Source organism: Mirounga angustirostris, unplaced genomic scaffold, assembly GCF_029215605.1.
Source record: "Mirounga angustirostris isolate CCGP_5_RB_7025 unplaced genomic scaffold, mMirAng1.0.hap1 SCAF_10, whole genome shotgun sequence".
NCBI lineage: Eukaryota > Metazoa > Chordata > Mammalia > Carnivora > Phocidae > Mirounga > Mirounga angustirostris.
This window is the reverse complement of record NW_026991718.1, coordinates 120,931,430-120,950,160: the sequence shown is the minus strand read 5'-3', so window position 1 is coordinate 120,950,160 and position 18,731 is coordinate 120,931,430. Positions and strand designations below refer to the sequence as shown.

The window sequence follows — 18,731 nt, the reverse complement described above, 5'->3', positions numbered from 1 at the left end:
ATGAGTGAAAGTCAGATGATGGGGAAATGAAATTTTTGTTCTGTCCCAGAATATATTACAGACCTAGAAGTAGGATATAATAATGGAGATAGAACAGAAAATATACCAAATGTTTCTCCTTTTCAGAAACTTTATATAATCTTGGTACAAAGAAAGTACTCATTTCCTGTTTATTGAGCTGATTGGGGACTTTGGGTATATGTGCACTGGCCAGACTTCCCACATGTCAGGATGCAGACTATCTAGCAGACTTGGGATGCAGAACATCTTCCTGACTTGCTTGCTAACAGTTCAATCATGCAAAAGGTCAAGAGAGTGACTTAGGACTTTGTTATTTTGTATCTAATTCTAACCAACAAAGACAAATTGGTTATGGAATTAAAGGTGTCAGGAACTTGGGAGAAAGCAGACATGTCAACATCATGTTTGTGAGAACGAGGGAGAGTTAAGCATAATGAGACATGCACTCCAGGTTATAGAAAACAGCTTTTAATAGATGTGGGGTGGAGGAGGTGGTTGTCGGATATGGCTCACTCTCATGCATGCATTTGTGGAAGGGAAGATGATTCTCAGAATTAGAAAGTTCTTACAAATGACCCAATGAGGGACTGAAGGCAGTAGAATAAACCATTGCAGCTACCCAGATTTCCTTTAATGTAACACATATTAAAGAGAACATTCCCGGGTCAACTGGATGGCACAGTTGAGCATCTGACTCTTGCTTTTGGCTCAAGTCTGATCTCAGGGTTGTGAGATTGAGCCCCACATCGGGCTCCATGCTCAGCATGGAGTCTGCTTGTGTTTCTCTCTCCCTCTTTGTCTGCCTCCCCCTGCCACATGTGTGTCCTCCCTCCCTCTCTCTCTTTCTCTTTCTCTCTCTCTCTCTCAATAAAATAAATCTTCTAAAAAAAGAGAGAGAGAGAACACGACCACAGAAGGCAGGTTAGTGTCGGGGCACCTGGGTGGCTCAGTCAATTAGGCATTTGACTCTTAGTTTTGGCTCAGGTTTTGATCTCAGGGTCCTGGGATTGAGCCCCATGTCAGGCTCCATGCTCAGCGGGGAGTCTGCTTGTCTCTCTCCCTCTGCCCTCCCCCACTCTCTCCTGAATAAATAAAACCTTAAAGTAAAAAAGGAAAGCAGGTTAGTGTGCACCATTGCCAGGATGAAATGACCCAGAGAGTGCATGAAGGGTACTTCTGAAGTGCTGGCAATGTTTGACGTTTTCATCTGGGGTGCCGGTCATCGGTGGGTGCTTGCTTTGTGAAAAATTTGGCAAACTGTAGTTAAGGTTAGTATACTTGTCTCTATACATGTTGCACTTCAAATGAACCATGTAACAGTTCTTATGATTTAGTATATTTCCTTCACGGATTATTTTTAAATGCTTACCTTTGCATGTTAGTTGTAGTTAAAGTTGTACTTTGCTTTATCCATTTAATATTTTCTTATGTGTACTATTCCATGTTGTTATGTGGTCCTCACAATCATTTTTTGTTAGCTTCATAATATTCCACTGTGTGGATAGACCACAACTTTCTTTACCGTGCCTGTAGAGTTAGACAGGTATGTTGCTCTTCACTTTCACTTTTATATAAAGAACACTGAAACCAACATCTTTGAATATAAACCTTCGTCTACATTTCAGATTAGTCCCTGAGAATAGATCCTTTTTTTTAAAAGATTTATTTATTTATTAGAGAAAACGTGTATGCATATGCACACAAGCAGGGGAGGGGCAGTGGGAGGGAGAGAGAGAGAATCCCAAGCAGACTCCCCACTGAGTACGGAGCCTGATGTGGGGCTTGATCCCACAACACATGAGATCATGACCTGAGCCAAAACCAAAAGTCAGATGCTTAACCAACTAAGCCACCAAGACATCCTGAGAATAGAATCTGAGATGTGAAAAGATTAGATCAACTCTCTTTGAAGTCTAGGTACATATTTACAAATTACCTCCAGCAGTGAAATCCTCATCAAACCCTTGCCCATTCCTGTATGTAATAATCTTGCATGTAATTGGCAAGTTTCCTAATACAGTTCTTGCAAAATCCTTTTCGTTGTATTAATATAAAGTTGGCAATCCTTCTGACCATTCCTAGTGGCATAGCTCCACTCTCCAGGGTTTCTCGGTGTTGGTTGTTATGGTGCTACATAGCCATATGCAGACCGCCTTCCGTCCTCAGGAGCTCATACTCTCTGTAACCATCTCAGGCTTCAGCTCACTGACCCTTTAAGCCAGAGAACAGAAATGGAAGCCAACAGGAGTTGGACATCTGCTCTTTCTCCAAACATGAAAATAAAAGAATTCATTGGCTCACTTTTATCATCATTTTCAAGTTTTACCTCATTTGTGACTGAAGCTTTTTGGCATCACATTTAGAAAGTTCCACTTTATTTTTCTATTTTTTATTCATAATTTTTCCTTCTTTCTTCTGGATATACTCTTTTAAAAAAAAACCTTTTTCTTGAAATATAGCTTACTTGAAATATATGAACACCTCAAATGAATACTTCCTATATTTGAATCATAGTGTGTGATATTCTTTTAACATTTCTGCATTTTCCAGTTGTTTAATAAAGTAATTGTTTATTTTAAAAAAGAGCACTTTCAGCATTAAAAAATGAAAGGAAGGGAAACACTTGTCCTAAAGAACAAGTCATGTCAACCCAACCTTCTTTCTTTGAGAGAGTTCTTAGACTGATAGAGTGGGGAAATGAAGTAGACAGAGTCTGAGTATCTGAAGTGAGTTTGACCCTATCCTCAAGCTATGTTGGTGGGAAAACACAGCAGGAGGATCCAAGTGCATAAGCAGTTGAGGAAATAAGTAGTTAGATAACCATCCAAAAATTCTGATGAGCAATGAATGCCAACCTGGAAGGCGGATTCTAGTACATGTCACAAATCTTTATCAATGGCATTTTCCAGGTTACCACCTATATTAATGATCTGGATAAAATTATAGAGAACTATGTCCAAAAACTTATGTATGGTGGAGAATATGATGACAGGCTGTAGCAACCAGATCAAAGAAGATGGAAGTCAATAGGGGAAATCAGTATATGACTCTCTACTTGGATTCCAGAAATACAACCACATTTATGTATGTAGAAGCAGGCAGATTTTTTTTTTTTTTTTTTTTTTTTGGTAGGGGGAAGGTTGATGGCACATTCATTGTGATCAATGAAAAACTGAGATGTTGGCTATGTTAATAGAAGCCCATATAACTAAGGAAAATAGAAAATAGTGATAATCTAGGTAATCATATATTGACAAGACCACATGTAGACTGCTGCTTCCTATTCTAGTTCCTTCTCAATAAGGGATGAAACTGCAAGATGCCCCAGGATGAGTAGCAATATTGGTTCAAAGGACTTGAACTCTTATCATCTGAGGAATGGTTGAAGAACATTAATAGAAATGAGAACCATCTTTCAATATCCAGACATCTTTTGTACACAAGCAAGGGAGGACTTTCTGTGGTGTGAGGAACAGAATCAAGACCACTGGGGAGTCATACTTCAAGAGACAGTTTCTAGCATTCAGAGGTGTGCCTAGAGAAAATAGACTCTGCTATAGACATTATGATTTCTTCTCTACTTCTGGGTGCATGGAAGACTCCATTTCCCTACCTCACTTAAGTTAGGCATGGCCATATGACTGGTTCTAGTCAATGAAACTTGAGTCAAGTAACTGTAGCTTCTGATACAAAGTATTTGATTGTGAGTTCCCAACTCCAGCATTCTTTTCTCCTGCCTCAGTGAACAGTGCAGGCTTGTGTTAAAATGGAGGTAGACATGAGCAGACATTTCTCCAAAGAAGACATACAAATAGCTAACAGACACATGAAAAATGCTCAACATTACTCAGCATCAGGGAAATACAAATCAAAACCATAAGGAGATATCACCTTACCCCAGTCCGAATGGCTAAAATTAACAACTCAGGAAACAACAGATGTTGGTGAGCATGCTGAGAAAGGGGAGCCCTCTTACACTGTTGGTGGGAATGCAAACTGGTGCAGCCACTCTGGAGAACAGTATGGAGATTCCTAAAAAGTTAAAAATAGAACTACCCTATGACCCAGCAATTGCACTACTAGATATTTATCCAAAGGATACAAAAATAGTGATTTGAAGGGGCACATGCACCCCAGTGTTTATAGTAGCAATGTCCACAATAGCCAACATTCATTCAACAGATGAATGGATTAAGAAGATGTGGTGTATATATATATGTGTGTGTACGTACACACACATACAATGGAATATTATTCAGCCATCAAAAAGAACGAAGTCTTGCCATTTGCAATGATGTGGATGGAACTATAGGGTATTATGCTCAGTGAAATAAGTCAGTCAGAGAAAGACAAATACCACATGATTTCACTCCTGTGGAATTTAAGAAACACAACAGATGAACAGAGGGGAAAGGAAAGAGAAATAAAATAAGATAAAAACCATAAGAGACTCTTAACTATAGGAAACAAACTGAGGGTGCTAGAGGGGAAGTGGGTGGGGGAATGGGGTAAATGGGTGATGGGCATTAAGAAGGGCACTTGATATAATGAGTACTGGGTGTTTATGCAACTGATGAATCACTAAATTTTATCTCTGAAACTAATAATATATGTTAACTAAATTGAATTTAAATAAAATTTTTCTTAATTTAAAAATTAAAAAATAAATGTACCAGCCTTGGTCTCTGAGGACCTACAGTGATTACAGTATCCCCCAACCACCACCGCAACCCCACTTCAGACCTAGTCATGCACCTACATTGGACATGTTGGTTTAAGTGGGAAATACACCTTTAGTGTTTTTAGCCACTGAAGTTCATGGGTTTTATACTTCTGCATAACCCTGATGCAATATTGTGATTTCTTAGATTGTGATTTCTGAATGACAAAAAATATATTTCTCATGTGTATTTGGTCTTTGTCCCTGGTTTCTAGCTCACAGTTTCCTCAGTCCTTGGAATTTCCTAAGTGTCAATGGTGATAAAGGTGTCTTTTGTTATGTTAATGAGGGTGACTTTTGGACCCCACCCAAGGAGGGAACTGGTTGCCAGGAGGATCAACTTCTGATTAGAGGGTTAGAACATTCAGTCCCATAGTCCCACAGTCCCACCCCACCCCCAGCCTACTGGACCTCTGGGGAGAGGTGAGGGGCTGGAGGTTGAATCAGCCAGTAACCAATGACTAAGTCAATAATGACTATGCAGTGAAGCCCCCATAAAAATCCAGAAGGACTGGGTTTAGAGAGCTTCTGGGTAGGTGATCACATGAAGATTGGGAGAGTAGCACTTCTGGAAAAGGCATGGAGGTTCTGCACCCCTCCCCACATACCTCACCCTATACATCTCTTCTATCTGACTGCCCCTGAGTTACACCCCTTTACAATAAACTGGTGCTCTACTAACATGTTTCTTTGAGTTCTGTGAGCTGCTCTAGCAAATTAATCAAACCTAAGGAGGAGATCACTGGAACCTTCAATCTGTAGCTGGTAGGTCAGAAGCACAGGTAACAGCCTGAGGCTTGCACCTGGCATCTGAAGTAGGGTGTGGGGGACAGTCTTGTAGAACTGAGCCTTTAACCTGTGGAATCTGATGCCATCTCCAGGTAGACTGTGTCAGAACTGAGTTGAATTCCCAGATACCTTGCCAGTGTCTGAAGATTGCTTGGTGTTATAGAAGGGGAGGAACCACCCCCCACCCCCACCCCCCCACACACACAACAGAATTGGGTCCAGGAACCCTCAAAGACCTGACTAACACAGGTGCCTTCAAGATGCCGTGATTTCTTATGACTGAGCAGTAGCGGGACACACGTTTGATTCTTGAGACTCACTTGCATTCTTTGCCTTTTATTTTCATTGCTACACTACATTCAGACTGTTGCTGGAGGTATAGCTTAGTAAACTGGAATTTTTAACTGGTTCCAGGGCCTCCTGGGAGATGATCCCAATAAAGCAGGCTAAAATGATTCTCTTTCTAAACACAGTCTTCTGTAACTCAACTGCATGCCCAGTAACATCACAAGTTTATGGATTTTGTCCACTTGGGGAACAGCCAACAATAATTAGTGTACCCAGCAAAGATTTGATTGCCACACGAGCACACACATACAACATTATCCATGAAAACCATGAGGTTCACCAAAGATCTGGGGACCAAAGTGACTTTTTGAACATGAACTTTGTAGTTTGATTCTTACACGTTCCTATTGACTGAGCTATTGCCAAGGGTCTATTTCAGCCTGTGCGGATAGATGCATTATTTATTTATAGTTTCCCAAGGATGGTCCTGGTGCCATCTACTAACTCATGCCACAGTCTACTTACTTAGTGTCATTGTTAAAGTTGTCCTGTGCTATGCAGTAGCAGTATCTGATATGTTTATAAGTGGTTCTGTCTGGGGAAGAAGTTTATGAGGTGATGGGAGCCAGGAAGTGAAAGGAACCAAGTATGTGCCTAGCCTGAAAAGAAATGAAGAAATAGAATTAAAAGGTGATTCCAATGGGGGAAGAAATGGAAAGGACAGATTTAAAATTATAATTAAAAATACATATGTATGTTTTTTCTTTATATAACAAATCAAACCTGCAACTAATTAACTGGAACCTCACTTTTGTTGTTCACAGGAAACCAAAATCAACTGCGTTCGCCTGGCTACAAAAGGTATGTTGGCATATCATTGTCTGTGTTCAGCTGTTTAAGTATTTCTTCTTCTAGCCACACAGGGAAAGTTGAGCCAATAATTACTAAAAATAAAAAAGAATTGTTATTTTCACTGGAGTCATTTGAATCTAGGTATTAATATATACTTGCAGTATATATTATATAACATAGTTCCTAAAGCATAGTAAGAGCTCAAAACATATTTGTTGAATCAGTGAATGGATGAATGGATGGATGGATGGATGGATGGATGGATGGGTGGGTGGATGGATGGATGGACAGACAGACGGACAGACAGATGAATGGATGAATGGACTGGTACATTAATCAGTAGAGTGGTGAATATAAATTTACTCAAATATTCTTCTGCTATATATTTTCATTATATTTAGGTCTGTGTTTATGTGGGTATTTTTTAAATATGTCTATCAAACCTATCCTCTGAGCTTTGTATTTCTTTCAACTGGGTTTGGCTTTCACAAATGAGGTGATAGTGTTGGTGCCTTTAATAATGAGAAAACAAACACTGCATTGTTATGTAGTTGGCATTTTCAATACTTACCCCAAAACCAAGGCAGCATTGTTCAGGCTCATCAGTTTTTGTTTTCCTAATTATAACTGAATTGCCTGGCCCTTTCAATTGGTACATGTTTCTGTTTATTACTCTTTAAAAAAAAAAAAATCAATGAATGGTTTGTTATCATTTAACCTATTACAAGGTTGAATGGCTAGAAATCAGGTTTATCTTTTTGTTACAGAATGGATATTTTTAACAGCCATTCTCTCCATATAAACACACCAAAATTGGACAATTCTGTTGTTCCCTGCATTTATCGACAGCGCATATAGTTACATAGGATGCTTCCTCAGAGATGACAATTACAAATACAAGTAGACATATAATCATAGGTATAAACCATGAATAACGACGATGACCCAAGTGTGTCTATACATATGTGACTATGTACACGCATGTACACTCATTCAGAGGAAAATGCACGCGTGTGTAGAGGAAGAGGAAGAGCTGAGGGAGTGGGGAGAGAGAGAGAGAGAAGGAGGAGAATATCTACGGTTATTTGACAAAATATACATGAAGACCTATCACTCGTGACTTCCATAACTTTGAAAAAAACCAGCTCAGTGTGTAGGCAGAAGAGGGAAGATGATACAGGAGGGAGAAGATGGAAGCACTAAGGACTCACCGTGGTAAGAACTCACTCTGATTTCACATAAGTCATGAGAGGCCGGCGTGTCCCTCACTTGTTCGCTCTTAGGAACTCAGGCTAGGAGAGAAAGAGATAAAATACTCTTTGTGAGGCAAGGAGAATTGATGGCCTGCAAACAAAAGTGGCACAAATCACAGGCCGTGGCAGACTTCCCCACTGAAGGAAACAGATAATCCAGAAGGAAGAACATCATCTATAGGAGAGCACCAGAGCTCCAGACTGCAAGCAGAACAGCTGAGCGTTTGCAGTGTCCAGCTTAAAAGAGCAGCCGGTTGAGGGAAGGAAACTTAGGGGGAGACCTTCCTTATCCACTATGATGGTGCTCCGTGGCTCCCCTCCAGCTTTTGACCTCTAGACAAGGGAGGGGTCGATGCAATTGCTCTGCCCTCCATGGGCTTGTGAGATTCTAGAGACACCCTCTGGGACATAAGCTCCCCACCAGGGGTAGCTGGTTAGATCTTATTTTCTAAACTGAGAATCAGGAACATGTGGTTGGATGGGCAATAGGTACATATGGGGACTTTGCGAGAGAATAATTAAAACTCTACTGCCCTGGTGATTTCAGGATCTGCTGTCATCATAGACATTGAGGCCCACTATGCCATACTTCTCCAGAGCTGCATTGCTCCTCTGCAGGAGAATTGCAGTGGTCTTTAAAGAGCTAGAGCAGAAAGCTTGTACCTCCTCATAGCATAAGGATTTCTCCTCCTGTTCGACCTTTAGGTCACAGTCTTCCTTAGTGGAGTGTGTGCTCATATAGCATGTGGTTGTATGGAAGGATGGGAACAAGGTGAATGCCCAGCTAGCTGGCCAGGTGCTAGCCAGGCAGGAAAGAGTCAGAAGTAGATTCCAAGGATTGACACCCACACTTTCCAGGTCCGCAAGGGCCGTCACTTCAGCCCAGAGAGACAAAACTAGGAGTACCTGGAATTGGACCAAGAGCTGGACAATGCCAGTCTCGTGGAGTCCAGGGAGTTAGCCCTCTCAGCACCACCTCAGATAAGAAGTTACTTGTTGGAAAAAAAGCCAAAAAAAAGCAAAGAAAAGGAGACCTGTATTTGGTCAATGTCTTCTCTGTGCCTTGAGTTAGCCTGGTAACATCCAGGGTTGGTTAAAGGCAAACCCTCTCTAAATCAGTGCACAGTTCATGAGGACTCTGTATCAAGGATCTAAGGCCAGGAAGCCATATTTGACCCATCTCTTTCCTGAATCAAATTTCCCACTTTGTGGGTTTGCCGAAAACACTTTTCCTTTTAATAGAGGAAAATAAGTTACTGGGAATCCTGCAGGCGTCGGAGGTTGATGAAGTGCCAGTGGCATATTCCACTGGCCACCCAGCTCCCTCCACATGCTTCCATGTCCCTGTCATCATGGCACCTTCCTTGCGGGGCTGCCAGTAGGCATCTAGCCTCTGGAGTGTGATCACATGTGCAAACTTGAGGCCACTGCGCTGGTGATGGAGCAGCTGGCTGGTATTCTGTCCCTGACCCTGGTGATTCCAGATGGTGTCTATAGCCAACTGTGTGAGTCCCGCAGAACTGGAGGGTTCACAGGCAGAATGTAACAGTCCCCAGCACTCAGGCAGGGTCATTCTGCCCTGACCCCAAGTGCAGCCCCTCTTCTGCTAGATTCCACACCTGGCTCCAGCGTGGAGCTCTAACTCTTGTCTGTCTTTAACATCCCTATTAGTCACCCAAACTCTAATGTAGTACCGCCCAGTTTAGAGAGTTGCAAAGTAAGGGACCTGGGTTAGTTTTCTCTGGCTGCTGTACCACCAGCTGAGTGACTTCATAACAAAATTTCTTGTCTCATAGTTCTGGAGGCTAGAAGACTAAGGTCAAGGTTATCAGTAGGGCTGGTTCCTTTGAGGACTATGAGGGAAGGATCTGATCCATGCCTCTCCCCTAACTGCTGGCAATCTTTGATATTCCTTGGTTTTTCATCTTTCATGGCATTCTCCCTGTGGGCATCTTGTGTCCAGGTTTCCCCTTTTTTTATGGGGACTGGTATGGTTATGTTAGGAGCCCACCCTACTCTAGTTTAACCTCATCCTAAGTTAACTAACTAATTACATCCACAAACCCTATATTCTGAGACATTCTGAATATAGGGTTTGTAGATGTTACATTCGGAGACACTGGGGGTTGGGATTTCAACATATGAATTGGGGGATGGACACATAGTTCAACCCATAGCAGGATCCATACAGTTAGGGGTAGTGTCCATGTGGTTTCCATTGGAGCCTCTGACTATTCTTTATTCATGGTATAATCCCAATAGCTTTTAAGGGTGTGCAAGGAGAGCAGGAACTAGCCCTGTCAGAGGGGCCTCTGGTGGTGAGCTGAGGTCTAGATTTGACTGCTGTTCCCTTGGGAAGCTCAGTGAGGCTGCTTTGGGCAGAGGATCTGCAGGTTCTGTGGAAGGAGCCCTGGACAGAGGGTAAACACCGTGGGCCATCTGTACACACCGAATGGCTAGGTCTGTGACAGCAGGACCCCTCTCAGACCCCACATGATGTATCAGGTCCTGATCCAGTCATGTTTCTGGGGTCTGAGTAGGGCCCACCTCCTGGGGTAGGCACCATCACTGCTGATTGAGAGGATCTCTCTTGAGGAGCTCCTTGGTCTTAACTACTAATTTCCCCATCACATTTTGCCATGGCAGGAAGTTCCTGGCACATTATTGGCACTTCAAAAATGCCTGATGAAATGAGTAAATGCATGAAGCCAGCATCTCACTATAGCAAGGGTCAGAGACCTTGAAAGTCTCACTTCATCTTCCTGAAACTCAGAGGCACCATATTTAAAGTTATGCCCATCTATTCATTTACAGAACATTTTTTAACACACCTACTACCAGTGCTTTGATGATAAACCTGCTCTTTGTAAAAGAAAACCTCTTATTTGTAGTCTTTGTTGATCTCCAGGATATAAATATCCCCACCATGTTCAATCACGTTACTAATGGTTTAACAACTGGCTTGCAAAAAAGTCAAGAATGTTTAACAGTTAGCTCTAGCAAGCTGGTACGAGCCAGCTCCAGCACATGAAGACCTTTACCCTCCAGTTTGTTAGAGGATCAGGTGATACAGTAAGCGTATAAGTGTTGTACTGCAAAGTGTTTTGGGTAAAATTATTGTCGATGAATGTTATTTCCTCTGTATAGTCAGCTCACTCAGCATCTGTGAGCTGGGCACTTTGAAAGGAACTGTGGTTTTGTGGTGAATCAGCAGATTTGGTTCCTGTCCTCACGGAGCTCATAGTCTAGTGTGGAAACAGACCTTACATGAATGATTTTAACAGATAATAGTGGAGTTATGATTGTGATTAGTGCTTCCAAAGAGGAGTGAAATGTAGTGAATGGGGACTAAAGTATCAATGGTGCCAAAGGCTCAGGCAATAATGGCATATATGGCCCTGGGCCATCATCTGGGGCTCTGCGTCTCTGGGACTGGTATAGTATAGGAGGCTTTGTGTCTCCCTGTCCATCATCACCCCTTCTCACCTAACACTGGGAATTGCATATGACCAGAACCAAGGGTAGGATTTGGGAGGCCAGCTGACTGAACACCTCAGACTGTGAGAAGAGCCACACCCCTGGCCAAAGCCCCTGTAAAGGGCCAAGTCCCCTGTATTTAGGGAGGATTTAGTGGATAGATTCACATATCACCAGGGGACACTATTTACAGAACCACAAATTGAAGGCACAGCTAAGGGACTGTGGGGTGGGAGTTTGGTATATGCTAGTAAAGGGGATAATTCTAGGATCAGAACAAGCTCACCTCCAAAGCTTTGAAGGCAGTCTTTTTCATTGATGGGGGACTTGTTGGCACTGCCCCAGATTCACATTCATCTTCACCTTGTTCCTCAGTCAGGGGTTGCCTGTGATTAACTTTGGCTGGAGATTTAGAGGAATCTGAATGTGAGTTCAACCATAGTGGGGAAGTGGAGTTTATCAGTGAGCAGATAAAGGCAAATGCGAGCTCTCTTAAGACAGATTCCCTAGAAACAGAGCCTGGGGCAGGGATTTGGGTGCAGTATGGTATTAAGGGAGGGCTCATGGAAGAAATCTGTAAATGAAAGAGGGAAGTGGGGGGTGCCTGGGTGGCTCAGTTGGTTAAGCGACTACCTTCGGCTCAGGTCATGATCCTGGAGTCCCGGGATCGAGTCCCGCATCGGGCTCCCTGCTCGGCGGGGAGTCTGCTTCTCCCTCTAACCCTCCCCCCTCTCATGTGCTTTCTCTCTCTCATTCAAGAAATAAATAAAATCTTTAAAAAAAAAAAAAAGAAAGAGAGAAGTGGGATAGGTAATGAGAAAATGATAAGCAAGAATCTAGTCTCAGGTAAATTGAAGCCTACACTAGATATGGGTGGAGTATAAACTTCTCCAAAGTTGTTCTGCCTTGAACAAGACCCGGATTTCTGCCTCTTCCCCCATAACAATTAGTCCTTGGTACCCCCTCTTCCTTTCCCCTTCTCCCTCCCCTCCATCTCTCAGGTGGTTCCAAGGGAAATGGCAACCCTGAGTCCTATACATGTGTCTGGAGAAAGTCACAGGTATAAGCCCTTAGTCTCAACACTCACAGCAGCTGGGGGATGGTACACCAACTTGAAAAGGGGAGAGTGGCATCTACCACGTGCTCTTCTTATACAGAGGATGTGTTTCATCATCGGATTGAGGGATAGCAAAGAGATCATGGAATTGCCTCCAATTCAAGAGCTGAAAGAAAATTCTAAAAGCCTTATGCTTGGGACACTGTACTCTGGGAACTTGTTCAGAACCATAGAAAACTTCAGCTAATGGGTAAACATTAAATTTTGGTTTAGAAACAGAGAACTATTATTCATTCCTTGAAGGGAGGGCAGTACAAAGATTACTTAACAATGGTGTAGTTAAAAGAGAAAATGTAAAGACAGGGCAAGTAAGGGGGAGGTGCATTTAGACCCATTAAATAATGTTTACCTTTCATCTGGAAGAGGAGGGATGGGCTCAATTTAGGAACCAGGTTGAAGATGTAAGCTGAATCTGCTCAGAGGTGACCCTTGAGAAAATGGAGCACGCAGAAGTTTGGGGTGGGATACTTAGGCTTCCAAGGTGCTGAAGCTCAAGGAGGAGGGGGGAACAGCCTTTCCTGTGGAAGATGATTATCCCATGTGGTGGAAGATGCCCCTGCTCCAGGCTGCAGCTGCTGAAGGAGGCACCTGAGCATCTTAGGTCATGCCTTTCTGACTCAGAGCAGGCCAAGGGGAAAATGGTTTCCAATCCAGAGGCTCAGTTCTAAAACCATACCAGTCAGTTTCTCTTCCAGAAACTGATGTCCAGTTCCACTTGCTGTGACAGGGACCTCACTTCTGTCCCAATGAGTTCCTTCCAAACTTGGGACACTTCATTTGGAGGGAGCTTCAATATCATGAGTCCATATTTGGCTCCCAATTATCTCTGCCAGTGAGTCTTTGAAGCTACATAGATCCCGTCTGCCTTTTCTCCTTCCAGAAAGTAAAATTTGCTTTCTTTGACTTTGTCCGCCTGCCCTGGTTAGGGTTAAGCAGGTACTTGCTTGTCTACCCTCTCCCTGTTGGAACCTCTCGCCACCAGCAGGCAGCAGCACTCCCATCTCTGGCACCAGCCATCAAAGGAACACAGCTGGCTCTGCACACTCCTGCTGGGTGTGCCCAAGTGGCAGTTAGAAAAATCAGCTTTGATTTGATTTGCAAACTGAGCCTAGTCATTGAGACAAAATAAATCCGGAAACCCATAAAGCCATTTGCAGAGTTGCTTTGCAGAAGACAGCCACAGTTTTAATCTAGTAAACACTCTCTAACGATCCCATTAAAACAACCCCCTCGGAGTAGGTGCTGAAAGCTGAACTCCAGAATAATGAAGCATGAGATAAGGGGCCAGTGTCACCAATAGTCCCATGCTGCCCCGTGGTAGTGGTGGACTAAAACCATTGTCGCAACGGCAACAGGCAAGAGGCGTGGGCAATGGTCTTTTGTAATTGTGGCTTCTTTTTATAATGGCTAAGCCTGAGGTAGACCATTTCATCCAGCATTTTCTCTTCTCTCTTCATAACGGATTCTCACCCCTGCAGAGACTGGCAGGACAATAAATACGCCTTCTCCAGTGAGATGCCCTCATTTTGCAGATGCTAAGATTGGAGCCAAGAAAGGGAATGATGTGTCCACGGATTCCTTATCCATAAGAATAACATGTCACAGGTGGTATGAGAAGCCAAGCACAGTGCAGGAATTGTCTGCTATCAGATAAGAAATGCCCATTGCCTGCCCTCCCCTCTTCTGTTAATCCAGTTCTATATGGAAGTTCTATCTTATATGAAGCTTCTTTGAGAGGTTACATGGAATAATGGGGAATTAGAGTCACCTGGATTCAAATCCCACATCCAAAACTTAACTCTTTGACCTTGGATAAATCAATCCCCTATGAGTCTATCACACCCCTCTTAGGCCAGAGGTCATTAATTCTTTCTCCCAGTTATTTTAGATAATGCACATAAAAGGTCAAGAATATAACAAATGATAAACATCTTGGGCTTCCCTCCTTCGTTCTTCTGAACCTTCTCTGATAAGAGACCCAGAGGCCCAAGCCTCTCACTGCTGTTCTCTAAGGAAGAAAAGCCAAAGCCTGGACTCTAGTCATTTCTCATACAATTCCACAAATCACATGTTTATCAAATGAACTCAGGCGAGATTCAAAGTGCAGAAACAGAGGCACAGGAATGATGCTGGCCTCAGCTCTTAGTATTTAACCTCTTCAACTAAGGGTTGTTGTATTTAGATGAGATTCTACATAGCAATCATATTTTTATTGACTAAGTGTAGCATTTTGCTCATGCACCCGCTAGCCTTTTTCTTTTCTCATCATCTACCCAGCAATTTCAGGAGGGACTCAGGACCACAGGATGCCCAAATCTAGCTATGGTAGCTAGAGTCGAGACCCTATTTATGAGAGGTAGACTATAGTGAATCAGTCTATTGGAAAGCTCTTGGCTATTGTTCAGTCCTTAGAAATCCTGCCAGACTTTCAGAGGGGAAAGCCCAGGGTGTGTACTTTGGGGGTTAGGGTAGGGTAGTGCTGTTTTTCCCTATGCAAGCCCAATGAGGTGAATTTTCCACAGTGGAGGTTCTCAGAATTGCTTGAGTGTGACAAGCTCGCCTTGACCCTTGGCCCCTTTTGTTCTCACCCAGTGTTCTCTAGGCCCCAAAATGCCAAAGGAATAATGTGGCTTTTCCTGAAGCTTTTGTGACAAGATAAAAGAAGAGAATTATATCATAAGTAGACCAAAAATAACCTAAAGATGACACTCAAATATCCCAACCCATTAATATTTTCCCTGCTACACCCACTGGTACATCTCCTTAGTCTTCTTCTATCCTTCTCCTATCCCTACTCTCTAGACTGTTCAAACTACTCCCCCCTGCCCCACAATACACATACACACCTTTTCCACACCCCACTCAGGGAGACGGAGCTGGTGCAATGGAGTACAGGAAAACCAAAACCACAACCAACACCTGTCCTTCAAGCATGTCACTGGGCAGTCTCAGTTCATCCCTGTGAACTAGAAATTAGAATCATCTACACAAGACCTGAGACACCTGAGTTGACCTTAGCTCGAATCTGATGCTCCAAAGCAATTGCATCTTACAAAGGGAATAGGAGGCCTTTTAAAATTATGAGTCAAAGAAAGGGGAAAATCTGGGTAGGCTGAAGACAAGGGCTAGAAATAGAAGAAAGCTCCACGAGCGCTTTCTCTGATGGGGTTTCAATGTAGTGTTGAAGGAGGGGGTTGTGAAGGGGCTTAGTGAAAATCACCATCTACTCTGTGCCAGTCACAAGGCTGTGTATGCTGACATGAGTTTACAAGTTTACAATGTGATCTAAAAAAAAAAGAAGAAGAATCAAAGTCTGGCACGTATTACACACTAAATAAATAGTGGTCATGCTTATTACCCTAACTTAAGAAATGAAGCAGTAGAAGCTCAGAAGGGTTGAATAAAGACCTCAAGGATCCACAGAATTGTAGCTCTAACTCCAAAGCTTATGGCATTCCCAGGGCACCATTTTGAATCTTGTCAGTGACGTAGACTGGGCGAGATTCTATGAGCCACTGTCGGAGTCTGTTAAACCCTTCCCATGCCTCTTTTCCAGTAATAGTTGATAGTGGAATCTTTAGGGTATGATGGGTCTTTTGTCTCTCTTCAGCAGTGTCCAGGCTAAGTCCTGGAATCTGTAGCAGACCTGGTGCCACAAAGAACCCTCAGCCTTCTACATTACTATAATAGACTGAAGCCGATAAACCAAGAAGTTAGTTTGTCATCAGCATTATCAGCTCCAGTGTCATATTTAGCCCATCAGTATCTCTCTCTACTCAACATTCTTTGCCTTAGAAGGGAATAAAAGAAAGGAAGTCTGAGGCACTCAGCATTCTGACCTCCTTCTTTTTTGCACGGTCTTACTATTTTCATTAATTAATTAATTTTCATATAAATACATATGAACATAGGCTGGAAATATGGAGAGAGTGGAGTCATGAATCCTCTAATAGAAAAGCTGTATGATGGGGCAACCAGGTGATAGAAGAGAAGGCAAGGGACTGCTACCTTTTCTTCTGCTGGATTAGTTAGGATAGGCTTTGCTGCAATAACAGATGAATACCCAATATCAGTAGCTTAATACCAGAAAATTTTCTTTGTTGTTATGCCATCTAGAATATATGTGGCCTCAACAGACTCCACAGCAGGGAAAGAGAAGGTATGGGGTTAGTAACCTGGATCTTGAATACCTCACTTAGAAATGACTTGTGTCACTTCCACTTGCATGGTGTTGATGGGACTTGGATTCTTCTGTGTGCCTAAGGAGAGATAGGCCAGGCACCAGGAAACACTAGTCATCTCTACAGAAAAGGTATGAGCCCCTTTCCTGTTTTGACTTCCCTTTGTGTCCTGCTGAGACCCATGATCCATCACTTATCTTCTGCTATTCCACGCACTGGGAAAACCTCTTCCCATCCCAACACCACCTGTCCATCTATACCTCTGTTTCTGCCCCTCACAGCTGAGCACTCTTGCTCGGCAGAGTTGTAGCCCTGGATTGGTAGGGTGGGGAGACTCCTGGGCCTGTCAACCAGGCTTCAACTGTTTTACATTTATTCCTTAAAAGAACTTCATGAGATACTTATTATTATTCCCATTTTATAGGTAGAGAAATTGAAACTCAGAAATGTAATTTTCCAAGTGACACAGCTAGTAGGTAAATACTAAACTAGAATTTCATTTATTCATTTAGTTCTCAATAAACATATATTGAGTGCAACTTACTATTGATTGTGGCCTCTTGTCCCAGAGAGGTTAAGAACTTTGTCTTTGGATTTGGACAGTCTTTGATTCTAGGCTGGAAAAGGCATTTAACTGCTCTGTGTCTTGGTTTCCCCATCTGTAAAACAGTGACAAAAACACCACTTATTTCATAGGGCTAACGTAAGAATTTAATGGGCCAATGCATATAAAGTGCTTCGTGTAATGCTGAGCTTATAATAAGCACTCCACAAATAGCTAGTGGGAGAACAGCAAACAGATAAATTATATCAATACGGCATGATTAAGTACGTGATGAAGGTAAATCTAGGATGCTGTGGGAGCAGAGAAGGGAAACATAAATCAGTTTAGGGTGTGCCTTCTCAGGTACATGGTTGCTGAGACAAGTTTTGAAAGAGTGACAGTTATTATATTGAACAAGGCTGGAGAGTAAGGCAGGGAGGTCTTCTGGGTTGAGGAAGTAGCATGTGCAGATCATTGGAGGCAAGAAAGCATGCCACTGAACTTGAATGGGTCAAAGCAAAGGGATAGATGCCAATGTGACCAGAGGCCAGGAGTGATCAGAGGTAGGGCTGAAGTAGCAAGCAAGGCCAGGACACCAAGGACTCTGTGTAGCCCTGTAGCACATATATGAACATGGTCCTGAGACTGTGGGAGCCCTTGGAGGTGCTTAAGCAGACCGCCTTAGAAGATGGACCAGAGATGGGGTTCTGGGGTACAGACAAGGCAAGACCATGGGGGAGAACAGGTAGGAAGCCACTGAAACAGGCCATGTGGGAGCACTGGAGTCGTGTCCTCTCTCAAGCCTTCTGTTTCTTCTTCTGACATGTGAGCCATGTCCTGCCTATCTCCACGGGTGGGGAAAAATTAATAAAAATAGCCACTTAGAATAGGGGTTGGCAAACTGTTCTGTAAAGGGCCAGATAGTAAATATTTTCAGTTTTGCAGGCCATGTGGTCTCTGTCACACCTGCTCAACTTTGTCATGGTAGCACAGAAAGCAGCCATAGATGAGAAATATAGAATGAGCTTGATCATGTTCCAATAAAACTTTATTTATGGACACTGAAATATTAATTTTATATAATTTTCATGTGTCATAAAATATTACTCTTCTTTTTGCTTTTATTTCCCCCAACTGAGGAATCACTAAATTCTACCCCTGAAACTAATAATACTCTTTATGTTAACTAAAATCAAATTTAAATAAAAAATGAAAAATAATACATAAAAATTAAAATAAATAAAATAGCACCCCATTTAAAAATGTAAAAACCATTCCTAGTTCACATGGCCACAGAGGGAACAGTGAGAACCTGGATTTGATCCACGAGCCACAGTTTACTGACCTCTGACTTAGCACATGCTTTGAAAATGGTGAAGCTCCCCGTACCAGTAAGGGAGGAATATTACAATGACAGTTGACTGGCAGTTATATTTTTTTTATTATGTTATGTTAATCACCATACATTACATCATAACTTTTTGATGTA

At 42.6% G+C, this 18,731-nt stretch overlaps 1 protein-coding gene across 1 annotated transcript in view; it reads left to right on the top strand.

Annotated features, from left to right (window-relative positions):
• PTPRT (protein tyrosine phosphatase receptor type T) overlaps nucleotides 1–18,731 on the top strand; it is a 748,756-nt gene that overhangs the window by 525,948 nt on the left and 204,077 nt on the right. The window contains exon 11 of the mRNA XM_064571786.1: nucleotides 6,643–6,679. Within this exon, the coding sequence (XP_064427856.1) occupies nucleotides 6,643–6,679 (37 nt within the window). The remainder of the gene's footprint in view (nucleotides 1–6,642; nucleotides 6,680–18,731) is intronic.